Genomic DNA, 20,029 nt, shown 5'->3' with positions numbered 1-20,029 from the left:
TCGTAGGAAAGTGTACATAGAGGCTGGCATGATAAAAAGATCACTGCACATTTGATTTGAAAAGCAGCTTTGTTAAGTAGATATATTTCCCTAGTATGTTATAATAGTCAGGAATATGACCTACCCATTCATAATCATGGCATCTAATGTTGTCTCCCCATGCTCATCCGGGTTTCCTCCGTAACCCACAGTACCTCGACACTGGTCGATCTCACATCGACTGCAACCATCCTCTACTGCATCCAATGCAGAGCCTCCAGACTGAAGTGTGTTCCATGCTAAATCAAATAAAAACAAACATAAACATTTGAGCCTTGTGGATACGGCAGGGGAATGGAACGGAATTGATATAGCCATCATGGACAAATCTGAATTATACAATAAATGGCAGAACCTTTAGGAGCATCAACATACGGAGGGATCTGGGCATACAGGTCTACAAAGTGGCATCACAGGTGGATAAGGTGGTCAACAAGGCAGTGAAGAAGGCATACAGCATACCTACCTTCATCAGCCATGGAAGCGAAGATAAATCTTTGCAAGTTGTGATAGAGTTGTATGAAAATTAAGTTGAGCACATTTGGAATACAGTGTGCAATTCTGGTTTGATTCTACCAGAAGGACGTGGATGCTTTGGAGAGGGTGCAGAGAAGGTTTACTTTATGCTGCCTGCTCTGGGGGGTTTTAGGTATGAAGAGTGGTTGGATAAAGTCATATTATTTTGTCTGATAGCAGACGGCAGAGCGTTCAATAGAGGATGGAAGAGAGACTTCGCCGAGGAGCGTGCACAAACTCTTGGGTGGAGTGCATTGCCAAAATGAAGCAGAAATTGGTCTTTTGCGAGCATTGCTCCCACTCCATTGTTTGGTCAAACATGGTCATCAGGTGTGAGGACTCTCTCCAAAATGGCGCTGTTTCAGTCACCTGAACCATCTTCTATTTCCTCTGGAAGTCTAAGATAGACTGGGTCTGCAAGGACTCCAAGTACAAAACTCTGGATAAAGGGGGAAAAAGAACATATCCAATGTTGCTTGCATCCTGATGGCCATCTTTGTGTGTGGCTGCATCAAGTTGTGTGTAGACCCTCGATATACAAACACTAACTGTCACTCTGTACTGAAGTTCTACCTGTCCCCAGTGTTGCAAAGGATGGGACTGGCCTCGCTGCCATGCAATGTTCCAAGTAGTTGGACTGTTCTGTATCATCTGTCCTTTGTGGAGAAATTTGCAAAGAAAAGCACTTTTGACCACAAGTCCATCCAGAAGTGATTAGCTCGTGGCGTCCTTGAGACACTGAGGGAAAAGAAGAGGGTGAATTCTGTTGTGTGTTTCCATGAGCAGACTGTCAAATTCATTTGGCAGAATGCTTCATCACCAGAAACAAGCACCAGGCCATCGTTTGGATGGTGGTGAGAAGGGCACTACCTGTGAGGTCCTTCATGAACACCATGTCAATCTATGCCACCGCACGCTGCCCCTTGAAGCCGGGGTTGGGGGGAGGGGGTGGTGCTGGTTGCAACTGGCACACATTACCTTCTAGAATGTGCATTTGCAAAGGAAGGCTGAGGGAAGATGCAGTGTTTTTCGTTAAGATTCATCCTGGGCAGCTCTGCAGCTCTGGGACTGCATGCTCTACGGTCTGTTCCCTGGGTCGCACACCGACACAAATAATTGATTATGCCTGGAGAACCATCAGCTTTGTGAAAGATGCTCTTTGTTCTTCCTGAACCTTGTTCGTTTTCCAGGAGTTGACCTCGACTGAGTCTTGTAGATTGGCACATTCCAAGGTCCAGGACTATGTGCTGAGGGACACGCTAAAACTTGGGGCAGCTGGTGCAAAGGTGTAGTGGGGAAAGACCACCATCTGGGGTCTTCCGGCTGAAGGTAAATGGGGGTCCGTTCAGTTATCAGACCCTCCTAGTGCCTCAAATATCTGGAAATGTTAATATTGTATGTATAAGAGAGGTCTACAACTGTACAGAACCAAACCATATTTGTGACAATGTGTATATATATATATATATATATATATAAAAGGAGATTCCTTTATGAATAAAGCATATTTTTCAAATAAAAAAAATTTCTGGGAGAAGTCAGCTCACTCACCACGACTGATCAGTGGAGTGAGGAAGAACACTCACATCCCATTCACCCCCCTCCCAGTGATAAGCAGGAGGAAGGACAGCAGAGAGACTTCACTGAGGAGCATTCTGGGAGAAGTCCACCCAGTCACCATGAGGTGAGGCAAGTCCCCATTTAACATGTGGGAATTGCTTAAAGACCAGTTGATGAGAGTTCAGCATGTTCCAATAAGGAGGAAGGACAGGGGTGGCAAAGTAAAGGACCGTTGGATAATGAGGGACATTATGAATTTAGCCAGAAGAAGAAAAGAAGCATATTGCAAGGTTTAGGCAGCTAAAATCGACTGAGCCCATCAGGAATAAAATGAAAGCAGGAAAGAACTCAAGCAGGGAATTTGGAGAGCAAGAAGGGGTTATGAAATGACCTTGGCAAGTAGGATTAAAGAGAATCCCAAGGCATTCTAGACATGCATTAAACACAGGAGGATAACTAGGGAGAAGATGGGACCACTCAAGGATAAAGAACTTGTGCTTGGAGGCAGAGGATTTGGTTGAAATCCTAAAAGAGTATTTTGTGTCGATATTCACTCAGGAGAAGGAAATGGAGGATAGTGAGATTTGTGTGGAGAGTTCAAATATACTACAGTACTTTGAGATCAAGAAAGAAGTGGTGTTGGGAGTCTTGAAGAGCATTAAGGTGGATAAGTCCCCAGGGCCCGATGGTATCTACCCCAGGTTATTTGAGAGGCAGGGGAGGAGATTGCTGGGGCCTTGACCAAGATCTTTGTACCTTCATCACCAATGGCTAATGTTGTTCCTCTATTCAAGAAGGGAAATAGAGATAATCCAGGAAACTAAGACCGATGAGTCTCACATCGGTGGTTGGGAAGCTATTGGATAGAATTCTTAGGGATAGGATGTATGCACATTCGGAAAAAGCATGGCCTAATTAGGGACAGTCAGCATGGCTTTGTGCAGGACAGGTCATGCGTACTAACTTGATTGAATTTTTTGAGGAGGCCACAAAGGTAATCAATGTAGGTAGAGCAGTGAATGTTGTCTGCATGGATTTTAGGAAGGATTTCAACAAGGTCCCTCATGGTAGGCTGGTCCAGAAGATTAAAGTGCACAGGATTCATGGAGACTTTCCCACATTTATTTAGAATTGGCTTACCCATAGAAGGCAAAGGATAGTGGTGAAAGAGTATCTTTCAGGCTGCAAGTCTGTGACTAGTGGTGCTCCTCACAGATCTGCTGTTTGTGATATATGTAAATGACTTAGATGGAAGTGTAGATGGGTGGGTGTTGGAGCTGCCCCTATTTTAAGAGGCACAAATGGCCTGAATTTAAAAAGCCTGCTTCAAGTAAAAACAATAATGCCTTTGAAAAGGGAATTATTCCGAGACATTGCATCAAACACGAAAGACATAGGTTCAAGTCAGAATGTTTAAAGAAATGAGCAAGACAAGTACCTTTTTACACAGGCGTGCCTGGAACACAATGCCAAGGGAGGGAATAAAAGCAGAGAGACAATAGCAACATTTCAGAAGCGTTGTTGTCAGACACATAAACAGGCAGGGAACAGAGGGACACAGACCATGTACAGGCAGGTGGGATTAGTTTAGAATGACATTAAGGTTGGCACAGAGCTGGTGGGCTGAAGGGCCTATTCTTGCGCTGTGCTGTTCTATGTTCTCAGTCGAGAGTCTGGCGCTGGAAAAGCACAGCAAGTCAGGCATCATCCGAGGAGCAGGAGAATCGACATTTCAGGCAGAAGTCTTTCATCAGGAATGTTCTAACGTTGGAAGACCTCTCTGTTTTAATGCTGCAGAGACAGTATCCCAGAGCACCAATTCAGGTCTACCTCAGTATCCAGCAGGCCTAAGGCTGTGCCCTCGACTTTCCATGGTCAGCTCTCACCAATTCATCTGCCTAATACCTATGCCCCCACCTCAGCTGGAGCACGGAATTTGATAATGCCATCAATTCAAGTGGGCATTAAAAAAAATTCCATGACATAATTTTGAAGAACAGGAGAATTGCTGAATCTCTGCCATTATTTATTCCTCAGTTTCACTTCCAGCTGGTTATCTGGACATGGTTGTACCCAGTTGTACGATCTTTCTGTGCACAGTTTGACTGTTGTGTTACAGCTCTGACTGAAGATGTCTTTCATGGATGGAAAGCATGGCCTAGATGGCTCGTTTCTACACACTTTTCTTACCTCTTGATAAGTATGAGCATAGATGACAAACTATTATCAAAACCACCTCTGGAATATTTCACGACTCTGTCCTGCCCCAACTTATCCCTTGCTGAAACCCTCTCATCAATGCCCATGTTATCTCTAGACTTGGCTTTCCAACATACTCCTAGTTGGGACTCCCACGTTCTAACTTCTCTCAATCGGAGATCACCAAAACTCTGCCCCTGACCTATTCTGCTCCAGGATGGGTTTCCCTATCACCCCCATACTCCCATATTCTCCATGGTTTTTGCCCCTTCCTGATGTTGTAATGTCCTCTAACTCCCCTCTTTAACTCTGAGCTCTTGAGCTCCACAACCACTTGATGAAGGAGCAGCGCTCCGAAAGCTAGTGCTTCCAATTAAACCTGTTGGACTATAACCTGGTATAGTGTGATTTTTAACTTTGTACACCCCAGTCCAATACCAAATCACATCCACAACAAGCTTTCTTGGACTCTTCACGTGGACGCACTGGATACAAAGGCCCAACAACTTCTCTTCTTCCTCAGGCAGCTGAGAAAATTTGACATGACGGCGAATACCCTTGCCAACATTTGTAGGTGGTCATCGAGAGCATTCTGTCTGGATGTATCACTACCTGGTATGACAACTGTACCATTTAAGATCGGAGACGGTTACAGAGAGTGGTGAACTCAGCCCGGACAATTACAAAGGCCAACATCCCGTCTATAGAATCCATCTACCAGGCCCGTTGTCAAGGAAAAGCCGCCAGCATTCTCAAAGATCCATCCCATCCTGGCAATGTTTTTCTACAACCTCTACCATCGGGGAGAAGGTACAGAAGCCTGAACACATGCACCAGCTGGTTTCGAAGCAGTTTCTACCCTCCTGTTGTTAGAATACTGAATGGACTCACAAATTTTTAACATTCGCCTGTACCTGTGTTTTTGTTTTTGCTGCTGTTGACCTAATATTCCTTTATCTATGCTACTTAACTCTGTGATCTGCCTGTATTGCTCGCAAGACAAAGCTTTTCACTGTGCCTCGGTACACTTGACAATAAATTCAATGCAATTCAATGAAACTCCTCAGCCACTCCTCAGCCCTTTCACAGTGGAACTGAGTGACAGTAAGATCACGTTTCCCTAGGCACATTTCCCCTAATCTACCACCAGTATATGCATTGAATTAATATTCTTAAAATCAGCAAATAGTGCAGAAGCTTGCAGTAGCCCTCACTTTACACATACATAAGCAAGTCTAGAAGCGGGGGTGACAGCAGTGCCCACTTGCACTTACCTGTCTGCACAGCACTGTGGTAAGGCCAGGTAGTAACGGCCAGGGGGAACTGAGAGTCCGCAAGGAAGCAGGAAGCGCTGAGCGCGAGGATCAGTGGAACGTAGCCCGGGGATCCCATAGTAACGTGAAGTGTGCTCCCATTCACAGAAAACCCCACTCAGCCCAGGTCACCCACACACAGCGGCTGCAACAATAAACCAGGCTATTTGGACACACTCACTCACTGTTCCGCCTCTCATCGATCCTTGTCTGAAAGCACCGCCCCTTCCCTTATTTGTTATTCTATCTAATTTAAAGAAGATGAAAAATATTTTTATGACCAATATGACATTTATCTACTTGAATTCTCGATTTTAATGCAATTACATGCGCCCCAGTTCATCTCTTTTTGCTATTGGAATAGGCAACAAAAATAAGCAAAATTTGCTGTAAAAACTTTAGGTGTACAAGACAAATAGTGATTTGCGGCAGACGGATTTTAATATCATGAAGTGAGCTTGGCAGAGGGAATCATTCTCTACAATAGTGTAAAAATCTCAATTAGATTCGTTAGTATCAGTTACTGTCTGTTAAAAAAAATCAGCTTCACAAAAATAAATCAATTTATTTGATCTTGTTCTGACAATTATAATCATATTTAAGTTTGGAGTTGAAATAAACGATCGTTTGCGATCATACTGAATAACAGTGACTTGAGAGGACATATGATCTAATCCTTTATTGATTATGATATAGTTCTGTTACAAGGGTTGAGCTTGCACTGCCATGTCAAAAAATAAGCCAACCTATTTAAGTGGTAAATGGAGTCTGCTTGTTTGAAGCTTGACAATAAACAATGGTTGGTATTCCTGATGAAGGGCTTTTGCCCAAAACGTCGATTTTACTGCCCCTCTGATGGTGCCTGAACTGCTGTGCTCTTCCAGCACCACTAATCCAGAATCTGGTTGGTAGTCTACGATTAGAAGATATAAATAGTAGGGTGGGGGTGGGAGTAGGGGGAAAGTAGCCGGGTAGGCGATAGGTGGATGCAGTTGGGGACTGATAGTGATAGGTCGGAAAGGAGAGTGGAGTGGATACATAGAAAGGAAGATGGACAGGTAGGACATATCAAGATGGCAGTGCCGAGTTGGAGGGTTGGATCTGCGATGAGGTGGGGAGGAGAGAATAGGAAACTGGTAAGGTTGATGTTGATGCCGTGTGCTTAAAGGGTCCCACGGCAGAAGATGAAGTGCTCTTTCTCCATTTGACAGGTGGCTTGGATTTGGCGGTGGAGGAGGCCCAGGATTTCATATCTTTGGTAGAGTGGGAGGGGGTGTTGAAGTGGTTGGCTACAGGGTGGTGGGCTGTTTGGTGCATGTGTCCCAGATAAGTTTCTGAAATGTTCCACGATTTGAAGTCCTGTCTCCCCGACGTAGAGGAGACCACATTGTGTGCAACGGCATAGTAGATGAGGTGTTTAGATGTGCAGGAAAATCCCTACCGGATGTGGAAGGATCCTTTGGGGCCTTGGATGGAGGTGAGGGAGGAGTTATGGGCGCAGGCTTTATATCTGTTGTGGTGGCAGGGGAAGGTGCTGGTTATGGATGGTGTGTTGATGGTGGGGCGTGGACCTAACGAAGGAGTCACGGAGGGAATAGTATCTGCAGAACGCAGATAGAGGTTGGAGGGAAATACAGATTTGTTGGTGAAGTCTGATTGTAGGTGGTTGAAATGGCTGAGGATAATGAGGTGTATCCGGAGATTAGTGGGGTGCAAGGTGAAGATCGGGGGGAAGGGGTAGGGTTCTATCCTTGTTTCAGTTGGAGGGGTGGGGTTCAATGGAGGAGGAGTGGGAAGTGGAGGAGATGTGCTGGAGAGAATTGTTGATCATGTGGGAGGGGAAATTACAGTCCTTGAAATAGGAGGCCATCTCCGATGTCCTGGATATGGTGGAGGGGATTAAGAGACTGCATTTTTACCAGGGGGGGGTGGGGTTGGGTGTGAGGGGGTGGGAAGAGGTGTATTCCCAGTAGCTGTGTGAGTCGGTTGGTTTGAAATAGATGTCCATCATGAGTCGGTTGCCAGAGATGAAAATGGAGAGGTCCAGGCAAAGGAGGGAGGTGTCTGAGATGGTCCATGTGAACTTAAGGTCAGGGTGGAAAGTGCTTGTGAAGTTGATGAACTGTTCAACTTCCTCGTTGGTGCATGAGATGGCACCAATACAGTCATCGATGTAGCGGAAGAAAAGGTTGGGGAAAGAAGTGAGGGAAAGAAGGCTGCGGAGGCCAGGTCATTGAGTATATTTAAGACTGAGATAGATAGGTTCTTGTGTATCAAGGAGATCAAGGGTTACGGGGAGAAAGCAGGAAAATGGGGATGAGAAACGTAATAGCCTTGGTTGAATAACAGAGCAGACTTGATGGGCTGAAAGGTCTAATTTCTACTCTATGTCTTATAGTCTTATGGTTTTACCCATTCATAATCATGGCATCCAATGTTGTCTCCCCATGCTCATCCAGCTTTCCTCCATATCCCATAGTGTCTTGACACTGGTCAGTCTCACACTGATGCAAACCTTCCTCCACTGCATCCAATGCAGAACCTCCAGACTGAAGTGTGTTCCATGTTAAATCAAATAAAAATGGAAATAAACTTTTAGGTGTGGTGTATACTGCAAGGGATTGCACTAGGTACAGCCAGCACAGACTCAATGAACTGAGTAGTCTCCTGCAAAATAAATAACTTGATAAATATAATTCACTTTTATACCACAAAACATTGAGCAATCACATAATCCAATAGGAAATTGGATTTTGAGTGGGAGCAGCGGCCGAGTTGAGGTGAACCCGGGAGACTACAGCTAAGGTAAGAGTTTTTTTCAAAATTACTTACCTGTAGCGGGCATCGGTGTTTTGTTTTCTCTCTCCTTCACAGAAAGAGCGGGAGCAGCAGAGGAAGTGACGGCAAGCAGAGGGGCAGCCGAGACCCGGAAGCAGTTAGTGTAAGCTTAGCTGGGTTAGTTTTTTCCCCCTTCAAAAGCGTGAAGGAGAGGAACCCGAGGCACTACACGGGTAGTGCCTCCCACCCGCCCTCCTCCTCTAACCTAATAATAACATCTGTTGTGGCAAGCAGGTAAGTGCTGAATTTTGCTTGTATTATTTAGACACAGTTTTTGTTTAAACAGTTAGCTTTAGAGGGATGGCAGTGAAGGCAGTGCAATGTTCCTCCTGCAACATGTATGAGGTGAGGGATGCCATCGACGTCCCTGCCGATTACACTTGCAGGAAGTGCACCCATCTCCAGCTCCTCCAAGACCGTGTTAGGGAACTGGAGCTGGAGTTGGATGAACTTCGGATCATTCGGGAGGCAGAGGGGGTCATAGATCAGAGTTATAGGGAAGTAGTAACTCCAAAGATGGCAGATAGATGGGTTACAGTGAGGGGGACTGGGAGGAAGCAGCCAGTGCAGGGACCTCCTGCGGCCATTCCCCTCAAGAACAAGTATACCGTTTTGGATACTTGTGGGGGGGATGACTTACCAGGGGTAAGTAACGGGGCTCAGGTCTCTGGCACGGAGCCTGTCCCCGTTACTCAGAAGGGAAGGGTGAAGAAGAGCAGAGCAGTAGTAATTGGGGACTCAATAGTTCGTGGCACAGATAGGCGGTTTTGTGGGAACGAGAGAGACTCACGTTTGGTATGTTGCCTCCCAGGTGCAAGGGTACGTGATGTCTCTGATCGTGTTTTCCGGGTCCTGGAGGGGGAGGGGGAGCAACCCGAAGTCGTGGTCCACATTGGCACCAACGACATAGGTAGGAGGAGTGCTGAGGATGTTAGACAGGCTTTCAGGGAGCTAGGTTGGAAGCTTGGAGTTAGAACAAACAGAGTTGTTGTCTCTGGTTTGTTACCCGTGCCACGTGATAGAGATTCGAGGAATAGGGAGAGAGAACAATTAAATGCGTGGCTTCAGGGATGGTGCAGGAGGGAGGGGTTCCAGTTTTTGGATAACTGGGGTTCTTTCTGGGGACGGTGGGACCTCTATAAACAGGATGGTCTACACCTGAACCTGAGGGGAACCAGTATCCTTGGGGGGAGGTTTGCTAGTGCTCTTGGGGGGGGTTTAAACTAACTTGGCAGGGGCATGGGAACCCAGATTGTAGCTTCAGGGTGCAGGGCCTGGAGTGTAGGGAGGTGAGGAACATGGCATCAATTTCCAAGGAGGGTGCCTGTAAACAGGGAAGTGGCTTGAAGTGTGTATACTTCAATGCAAGAAGTATACGAAATAAGGTAGGTGAACTTGCAGCGTTGGTTTGTACCTGGGACTTCGATGTTGTGGCTATTACGGAGACATGGCTAGAACAGGGACAGGATTGGCTGTTGCAGGTTCCGGGATTTAAATGTTTTAGTAGGGTCAGAGGTGGGGGTAAAAGAGGGGGAGGTGTGGCATTGCTTGTCAAAGATAGTATTACAGCGGTGGAAAGGACGATGGATGAGGACTTGCCATCTGAGGTAGTTTGGGCTGAGGTTAGGAATAGGAAAGGTGAGGTCACCCTGTTAGGAGTCTTTTACAGGCCTCCTAATAGTCCTAGAATCATTGAAGAAAGGATTGGGAAGGTGATTCAGGAGATGAGTGACAGTAATAGGGTGGTTGTTATGGGGGACTTTAACTTTCCTGATATTGATTGGGAAAGCTATAGCTCAAGTTCGTTAGATGGGTCAGTGTTTGTTCAATGTGTGCAGGAGAGTTTCCTGACACAATATGTAGACAGGCCAACAAGAGGTGAGGCCATACTGGATTTGGTTCTGGGTAACGAACCAGGCCAGGTGTTAGAATTAGAGGTAGGTGAGCACTTTGGGGATAGTGACCATAATTCGGTGATTTTTACACTCGTGATGGAGAGGGATAAGTGTGTACTACAGGGCAAGAATTATAGCTGGGGTAAGGGAAATTATGATGCGGTGAGGCATGACTTAGGATGTGTGGCTTGGAAAAGTAGACTCCAAGGCAAGAGTGTAAATGATATGTGGAACTTGTTCAAGGGGCAACTATTGAGTGTCCTTGATAATTATGTACCTGTCAGGCAGGGAGGAAAGGGTCGTGCGAGGGAGCCGTGGTTTAATAAGGAATTGGAATCCCTTGTTAAATGGAAGAGGGCGGTCTATCTCAAGATGAGACGTGAAGGTTCAATTGGGGCGATTGAGAGTTATAGGGTAGCCAGGAAGGACCTGAAGAGAGAGCTAAAAGCAGCAAGGAGGGGACATGAAAGGTCCTTAGTAGATAGGATTAGGGAAAACCCTAAGGCTTTCTATAGGTATGTTAGGAATAAAAGAATGACTAGGGTAGGAATAGGTCCAGTCAAGGATAGTAGGGGGAAGTTGCGTGTGGAGGCGGAAGAGATTGGGGAGACACTGAATGAATACTTTTCTTCAGTATTCACTCAGGAACAGGGCATTGTTGTCGATGAGAATACTGAGGCACAAATAAGTAGAATGGATGGCTTTGAGGTATGTAGAGAAGAGGTGTTGGAAATCCTGGAAAAGGTGAAAATAGATAAGTCCCCTGGGCCTGATGGCATTTATCCTAGGATTCTCTGGGAAGCAAGGGAGGAGATTGCAGAGCCATTGGCCTTGATTTTTGTGTCCTCTTTGTCTACAGGAGTAGTCCCAGAAGACTGGAGGATAGCAAATGTGGTTCCCTTGTTCAAAAAGGGGAGTAGGGATAGCCCTAGTAACTATAGGCCGGTGAGTCTCACTTCTGTTGTGGGCAAAGTCTTAGAGAGAATTGTAAGGGATAGGATTTATGCACATCTGGATAGGAATAATGTGATCAAGGATAGTCAGCATGGTTTTGTGAAGGGCAGGTCGTGCCTCACAAACCTTATTGAATTCTTTGAAAAGGTGACGAAGGAGGTTGATGAGGGGAAAGCGGTAGATGTGGTATATATGGATTTTAGTAAGGCGTTTGATAAGGTTCCCCATGGTAGGCTACTGCAGAAAATACGGAGATATGGCATTGAGGGTGAGTTGGAGGTTTGGATTAGGAATTGGCTGGATGGAAGAAGACAGAGGGTAGTAGTTGATGGCAAAGTTTCTTCATGGAGTGCCGTCACTAGCGGTGTTCCGCAAGGATCTGTTTTGGGACCATTGCTGTTTGTCATTTTTATAAATGACCTGGAAGAGGGGTTAGAAGGTTGGGTGAGCAAGTTTGCGGATGATACGAAAGTCGGAGGAGTTGTTGACAGTGAGGAAGCATGTGGCAGGTTACAGCAGGATATAGAGAAGCTGCAGAGCTGGGCAGAAAGGTGGCAGATGGAATTCAATGTAGCTAAGTGCGAGGTGATTCACTTTGGGAAGAATAATAAAAAGATGGGGTACTGGGCTAATGGTCGGATACTTGGTAGTGTGGATGAGCAGAGGGATCTTGGTGTCCATGTACACAGATCTCTGAAAGTTGCCACCCAGGTAAATAGTGCGGTGAGGAAGGCATATGGCGTACTGGCTTTTATTGGTAGAGGAATTGAGTTCCGGAGTCCTGAGGTCATGATGCAGTTGTATAAGACTCTGGTACGGCCGCATCTGGAATATTGTGTGCAGTTTTGGTCGCCATACTATAGGAAGGATGTGGAGGCATTGGAACGGGTGCAGAGGAGGTTTACCAGGATGTTGCCTGGTATGGAAGGAAAATCGTATGAGGAAAGACTGAGGCACTTGGGGCTGTTTTCTCTGGAGAAAAGAAGGTTTAGGGGTGACTTGATTGAGGTGTACAAGATGATTAGGGGGTTAGATAGGGTCGACAGTATGAACCTTTTCCCGCGTATTGAGTCGGGTATTACAAGGGGGCATGGCTTTAAATTAAGGGGGGGTAGATATAGGACTGATGTTAGGGGTAGGTTCTTCACTCAGCGAGTCGTTAGTTCATGGAATGCCCTGCCAGTGACAGTGGTGGACTCTCCCTCTTTATGGGCATTTAAGAGGGCATTGGATAGGTATATGGAGGATAGTGGGTTAGTGTAGTTTAGGTGGGCTTGGATCGGCGCAACATCGAGGGCCCAAGGGCCTGTACTGCGCTGTATTCTTCTATGTTCTATGTTCTATGTTCTATGAAATTGTAGAATGCAGATTTCTCATGGAGAAATTTCAACCAAGTAGAAATTGGTTGATAAAGAAAAACAAAACTATACATTTCAATCTGGTAACTACAAAAAAAAGATAAAGTTAAAATCAGGTTCAACGTAAGTTTTCAAATCAGTTCAAGGTGGCCCTGATCTGTCAGCTCCCTCGGGAATGCCTTAGTGTGCATATCTCTCCTTGGCTATCCACTTCCATTTAGATTATATTCTCTACACTGTGGAAACAGGCCCTTCGGCCCAACAAGTCCACACCGACCCTGCGAAGAGTAATCCACCCAGACCAATTTCCCTCTGACTAATGCACCTAACACTAGGGGCAATTTAAAATGGCCAATTCGATTAGATTACTTACAGTGTGGAAACAGGCCCTTCGGCCCAACAAGTCCACACGGCCCCACCCAGACCCCTACATTTACCCCTTACCTAACACTACGGGCAATTTAGCATGGCCAATTCACCTGACCTGCACATCTTTGGACTGTGGGAGGAAACCGGAGCACCCGGAGGAAACCCACGCAGACACGGGGAGAACGTGCAAACTCCACACAGTCAGTCGCCTGAGGCGGGAATTAAACCGGGTCTCTGCTAGTAGTGTTAGGTAAGGGGTAGATGGAGGGGTATGGGTGGGTTGCGCTTCGGCGGGGCGGTGTGGACTTGTGGGGCCGAAGGGCCTGTTTCCACACTGTAAGTAATCTAATCTAATCTAAAAAAATAAATCAGCTTGACAGAGTGAATTGGAAGAGGCAATAGACACTTAACACGGACTTTTTGACTCTGACAAAGAGTGATGGAGTACGTTTGCAAGATCTGTAAAAGGTGGCACAATTTCTTGAGAAAATGGTGAGCAAGGTATATAGTATGTTGGGCTGTCTAAATGGTAACTGGTTATGCGTTGGTAACCAGTATTCCCCTATATTTTCCTCCCTTCTGCACAGACCTCAGAGGTGCATGTGCAGCAACAAGCTCTGGAATTAGTAGTCAACGCTGTGACCACATCAGCATGTTGATCATGGAATGTCAGAATGGTTGAACACCGCATGTAACGATTATCCACTGACATAGAAAATGGGGAGGAAACTGGGCTCTGTCAGGCTTAAAAACAGACAAATGCCCTGGCCTGGATGACTTATATCCCAGGCTGCTTTGAGAGCCAAGGCAGAAAACTGCAGGGGCTCTGAGACAACTGTTAATTCCTGTCTGGTCACAGGGTAAGAGCCAGTGCACTGGAAGATGGCTAATGTGGTTCCACTTCATAAGAGGGGTATTAGAGATGATCCAGGAAATCACAGACCAGAGAGTCACACTTTAGTGGTCGGGAAACTGTTGGAGAAAATTCTTAAGGAGAGAATTAATACTCACGTGGAAAGACATGGGTTAATTAGGGATAATCAGCAAGCCTTTGTCAGAGGGAGGTCATGCTGAACAAATTTGTGAGAATTCTTTGAGAATATGATAATTGTGTGGATAAGGGATGTTCAGTTGATACAGTTTATATGGAGTTTAGCAAAACTTTTGACAAGGTCCTCCATGGGAGACTGACTGAGAAGGTTAATGCACATGGAATTGAGGGAAACCTGGTGAGATGGATCAGAAACTGGCTCAGTAAATGGACACAGTGTAGTGGTAGAAGGAGGCCGGTGTCCAGCAGTGTACCACAAGGATCAGTACTGGAACACTTATTGTTTGTTAAGTATGTCATACAGTCATAGAGATGTACAGCACGGAAACAAACCCTTTGGTCCAACTCATCCATGCCGACCACATATCCCAACCCAATCTAGTCCCACCTGCAAGCACCCTGCCCATTTCCCTCCAAACCCTATATATATCCAAATGCCTTTTAAATGTTGCAACTGTACTAGCCTCCACCACTTCCTCTGGCAGCTCATTCCATACACGTAACACCCTCTGAGTGAAAAGGTTGCCTCTTAGGTCTCTTATATCTTTCCCCTCTCACCCTCAACCTATACCCTCTAGTTCTGGACTCCTCCAGCCCAGGGAAAAGACTTTGTCTAATTATCTGATCCATGCCATTCATGATTTTATAAGCCTCTACAAGGTCACTCCTCAGCCTCTGACGCTCCAGGGAAAACAGCCCCAGCCTATTCAACCTCTCTCTATAGTTCAAATTCTCCAAACATGGCAACATCCTTCTAAATCTTTTCTGAACCCTTTCAAGTTTCACACAATCAAGTTTCACAAGGAAGGAGACCAGATTTGCATGGAATAGTCCAATAGTGGCTTAACCAATATCCTGTACAGCCACAACATGATCTCCCAACTCCTGTACTCAATACTCTGACCAACAAAGGAAAGCATACAGTGCCAGAGAACCAGGTTCAATTCCCACCTCAGGCAATTGTCTGTGTGCAGTTTGCACATTCTCCATGTGTCTGCGTGGGTTTCCTCCGGGTGCTCCGGTTTTCTCCCACAGTCCAAAAATGTGCAGGTTAGTTGAATTGGCCATGCTAAATTGCCAATAGTGTTAGGTGAAGGGGTAAATATAGGGAAAAGGGTCTGGGTGGGTTGCTCTTCGGAGGGTCGGTGTGGACTTGCCAAAGGGCCTGTTTCCACACTGTAAGTTACGCCTTCTTCACTATCCTAACTATCCTATCTATCTGCGACTCCATTTTCAAGGAGCTATGAAACTGCACTCCAAGGTCTCTTTTGTTCAGCAACACTCCCAAGGACCTTACCATTAAGTGTATAAGTCCTGCTAAAATTTGCTTTCCCAAAATGCAGCACCTTGCATTTATCTAAATTAAACTCCATCTGCCACTTCTCTGCCCATTGGCCAATCTGATCAAGATTCCATTGTAATTTGAGGTGACCTTCTTTGCTGTCCACTACACCTCCAATTTTGGTGTCTTCAGCAAACTTACTAACTATATCTCTTATGCTCACATCCAAATGCTTTATATAAATGATGAAAATAAGTGGCCTCAGCACCGATCCATGTGGCACCCCACTGGTCACAGGCCTCCAGTCTGAAAGGCAACCCTCCACCACCACCCTCTGTCTTCTACCTTTGAGCCAAACGGCGAGTTCTCCCTATATTCTATGAGATCTAACCTTGCTCACCAGTCTCCCATGGGGAACCTTGTCGAACACTTTACTGAAGTCCATATAGATGAAAATGTAGGGGAAATGTTAAGCAAATTTGCAGACGTCAAAGATTAGTAAAATGATAATAGTGAAGAAGATGAATGTAGGTTACAGGAAGATATAGATGGGTTGGTCAGATGGGCAAATGGTATTTAACTCGGGTAAGCGCAAGGTGATGTACATTGGAAGTATTTATTAAATGGCAGGACACTGGGTAGCTTAGAGGAACGGAGGGATCTTGGGTTAATTACTGACAGATCCCTGATATAAGGCATATGTGACACTTGATTTCATTATCAGATGTGTTGTAGAGTATTAGAGCAAGGCAGCAATGTTGGAGTTGTACAGAGCATTGATTTGATGTCAAATGGAGTACTGTGTGCAGTTCTGGTCACCTCACTACAGGAAGGGTGTGACAGCATGAGAGGGGCTACAGAGAAGATTCATCAGCATGCAGCAGGGATGGAGAAATTGAGCTATAAGGAGAGACTAGTTATGCTTTTGGGCTGCACGGTGGCACAGTGGTTAGCACTGCTGCCTCACAGTGCCGGAGAACCACCCCCATTCCCCCCACCATCACACCCACTCCAGTTACAGGTTCCACCCCCACTCCCAGCTCTACACCCACACCAGATCCCAGCTCCCAGCCCAGCCGCGTTTTCACCATCCCCCAAGACCTCCCCCTCACTGAGGACGAACAATCAGTCCTCAGCAAAGGACTCACCTTCATCCCCCTCCGTCCACGCATCAATGAATTTAATACATGCCGTGACGTTGAAAAATTCTTCCGTCGCCTCCGCCTCTGAGCTTACTTTCACAAGCAGGATTCCCGCCCACCTTCCGAGGACCCCTTCGCCCACCTCCAACATACTGCATCCACCTGGACACCCCGCGCTGGCCTATTACCCGCCCTCGATCTCTTCATTTCCAACTGCCGCCGGGACATTAACCGCCTCAACCTGTCTACCCCCCTCCCCCACTCCAACCTCTCACCCTCACAATGCGCAGCCCTCCAATCCCTCTGCTCCAATCCCAACCTCACCATCAAGCCAGCGGATAAAGGGGGCGCAGTGGTAGTCTGGCGCACTTACCTCTACACCGCTGAAGCCAAACGCCAACTCAAGGACACCTCTTCCTACTGCCCCCTCAACCATGACCCCACCCCCCATCACTAAACCATCATCTCCCAGACCATACAGAACCTCATCACCTCAGGAGATCTCCCACCCACAGCTTCCAACCTCATAGTCTGGGAACCCCGCACTGCCCGGTTCTACCTCCTTCCTAAGATCCACAAGCCTGACCACCCTGGCCGACCCATTGTCTCAGCATGCTCCTGCCCCACTGAACTCATCTCTACCTACCTCGACACTGTCCTATCCCCACTAGTCCAGGAACTCCCCACATACATTCGAGACACCACCGACGCCCTCCAACTCCTCCAAGACTTCCGTTTCCCCGGTCCCCAAAGCCTCATCTTCACCATGGATATCCAATCCCTCTACACCTCCATCCGCCATGACCAGGGCCTCCAAGCCCTCCATTTTTCCTCTCCAGACGTCCCCAACAGTACCCTTCCACCGACACTCTCACTCGTTTGGCTGAACTGGTCCTCACCCTTAACAATTTCTCCTTTGAATCCTCCCACTTCCTCCAGACCAAAGGGGTAGCCATGGGCACATGTATGGGCCACAGCTATGCCTGTCTCTTTATTGGCTACGTAGAGCAGTTGATCTTCCGTAATTACACCGGCACCACTCCCCACCTCTTCCTCCGTTACATTGCATTGGCACCACCTCGTGCTCCCGTGAGGCGGTTGAGCAATTCATCAACTTGACCAACACATTTCACCCTGACCTTACATTTACCTGGACCATCTCTGACACCTCCCTCCCCTTCCTGGAGCTCTTCATCTCCATTAATGACGACTGACTTGACACTGACATTTTTTACAAACCCACCGACTCCGAAAGCTACCTGGATTACACCTCTTCTCACCCTAACTCTTGCAAAAATGCCATCCCGTATTCACAATTCCTCCGCCTCCGCCGGATCTGCTCCCAAGAGGACCAGTTCCACCACAGGACACACCAGATGGCCTCCTTCTTTAGAGACTGCAATTTCCCTTCCCACGTGGTTAAAGATGCCCTCCAACGCATCTTGTCCACATCCTGCACTTCCGCCCTCAGACCCCACCCCTCCAACCGTAACAAGGACAGAACGCCCCTGGTGCTCACCTTCCACCCTACCAACCTTTGCATAAACCAAATCATCCGCCAACATTTCCGCCACCTCCAAACAGACCCCACCACCAGGAATATATTTCCCTCCCCACCCCTTTCCGCCTTCCACAAAGACCGTTCCCTCCGTGACTACCTGGTCAGGTCCACGCCCCCCTACAACCCACCCTCCCATCCTGGCACTTTCCCCTGCCACTGCAGGAATTGTAAAACCTGCTCCCACACCTTCTCCCTCACCTCTATCCAAGGCCCTAAAGGAGCCTTCCACATCCATCAACGTTTTACTTGCACATCCACTAACATCATTTATTGTATCCGTTGTTCCCGATGCGCTCTCCTCTACATTGGGGAGACTGGGTGCCTCCTAGCAGAGCGCTTTAGAGAACATCTCCGGGACACCCGCACCAATCAACCACACCACCCTGTGGCCCAACATTTCAACTCCCCCTCCCACTCTGCCGAGGACATGGAGGTCCTAGGCCTCCTTCACCGCCGCTCCCTCACCACCAGATGCCTGGAGAAAGAATGCCTCATCTTCTGCCTCGGAACACTTCAACCCCAGGGCATCAATGTGGACTTCAACAGTTTCCTCATTTCCCCTTCCCCCACCTCACCCTAGTTCCAAACTTCCAGCTCAGCACTGTCCCCATGACTTGTCCGGACTTGTCCTACCTGCCTATCTCCTTTTCCGCCTATCCACTCCACCCTCTGCTCCCTGACCTATCACCTTCATCCCCTCCCCCACTCACCCATTGTACTCTATACTACTTTCTCTCCACCCCCACCCTCCTCTAGCTTATCTCTCCACGCTTCAGGCTCACTGTCTTTATTCCTGATGAAGGGCTTTTGCCTGAAATGTCGATTTTGAAGCTCCTTGGATGCTGCCTGAACTGCCGTGCTCTTCCAGCACCACTAATCCAGAATCTGGTTTCCAGCATCTGCAGTCATTGTTTTTACCAGGTTCAATTCCCGCCTCAAGCAAGTCCATGTGGAGTTTGCACATTCTCCCTGTGTCTGCGTGGGTTTGCTCCGGTTTCCTCCCACAGTCCAAAAATGTGCAGGTTTGTTGAATTGGCTATGCTAAATTGCCAATAGTGTTAGGTGAAGGGGTAAATTTAGGGGAATGGGTCTGGGTGAGTTGCTCTTCGGAGGGTCGGTGTGGACTTGTTGGACTGAAGGGCCTATTTCCACACTGTAAGTAATCTAATGCTTGTGTGATTATACTATGGCTTTAAGAGGTGTAATTTGTGTTTTTTTGAGGAGAGGTTTTAAGACAGAGATGCCGAGTTGTCTACTTGAATCCAATAGACAGCTCCTGAGACCTTGGCATTTTGTTTTAATGTGGAACAATAGAAGCAGTCTGAATGGTTGGGGTCAAGCTCCCACAGAACTAGGATTTTTGGTTTTAGTTTTTCAGTCTCAATTGCTGGGGTCTTAAAGCTGGAGTTTGGAAGTTGCAGTACATCTCTCCCTGCGTTTTCTCTTGATGTTTTTTTTCCTCCTGCTGAATGAACAGGTTGCCTGTGAGACAACCTATTTCACTGAATTTGCCTTTGCCAAGGGTGTGTTGATGGGATTTTACTATTTTGCAATAGTTACTGCTTAGTAATGAAATGATCTGTTAAGTTTTCTAATAGAGTTAATTATTTCAATTTCTTTTTTTTTGTTGTATTTTAACTATAGTGTATGAATAAAGTATGATTCGCTTCAAATGTGATAGTTTGAACAATCAAAATGCATCCAGAATGTAACACCTCGCACTTGCCTTTAAAATAAGAATGCTTTCGGGTCTAGGCTATCCTCTTAATACGTTTTGAAGTGGTTTGTTCAGATCCATAACACTTGTCTTATTATCTTTAGACCAGAGAAGACGGAGGGGGGACATGATTGAGAGGTTGAACTGCTTGAGTAAAGAGTAGCCGTTCCCCTTGGGTGAGGAGTCAATCACAGAAGAGAAAAGGTGGTAGGAGTCTGGAATGCACTGCCCGCGA

General features: G+C 46.7%; 1 protein-coding gene across 1 annotated transcript in view; it reads right to left on the bottom strand.

Moving 5' to 3' along the window:
• LOC122557309 (N(4)-(Beta-N-acetylglucosaminyl)-L-asparaginase-like) overlaps positions 1 to 5,780 on the bottom strand; it is a 45,601-nt gene extending 39,821 nt beyond the window's left edge. Inside the window, exons 1-2 of the mRNA XM_043704874.2 lie at positions 5,589 to 5,780; positions 125 to 278 (exon numbers count right to left, since the gene is read on the bottom strand). Of these exons, the coding sequence (XP_043560809.2) occupies positions 125 to 278; positions 5,589 to 5,706 (272 nt within the window). The 5' untranslated portion in view covers positions 5,707 to 5,780. The remainder of the gene's footprint in view (positions 1 to 124; positions 279 to 5,588) is intronic.
• Between the last annotated feature and the right edge of the window lie 14,249 nt (positions 5,781 to 20,029).

Source organism: Chiloscyllium plagiosum, unplaced genomic scaffold (assembly GCF_037043375.1).
Source record: "Chiloscyllium plagiosum isolate Xiang-an unplaced genomic scaffold, Cpla_swu_hap1 HiC_scaffold_2, whole genome shotgun sequence".
Taxonomy (NCBI): domain Eukaryota; kingdom Metazoa; phylum Chordata; class Chondrichthyes; order Orectolobiformes; family Hemiscylliidae; genus Chiloscyllium; species Chiloscyllium plagiosum.
This window is presented reverse-complemented; position numbering and strand designations above follow the sequence as displayed.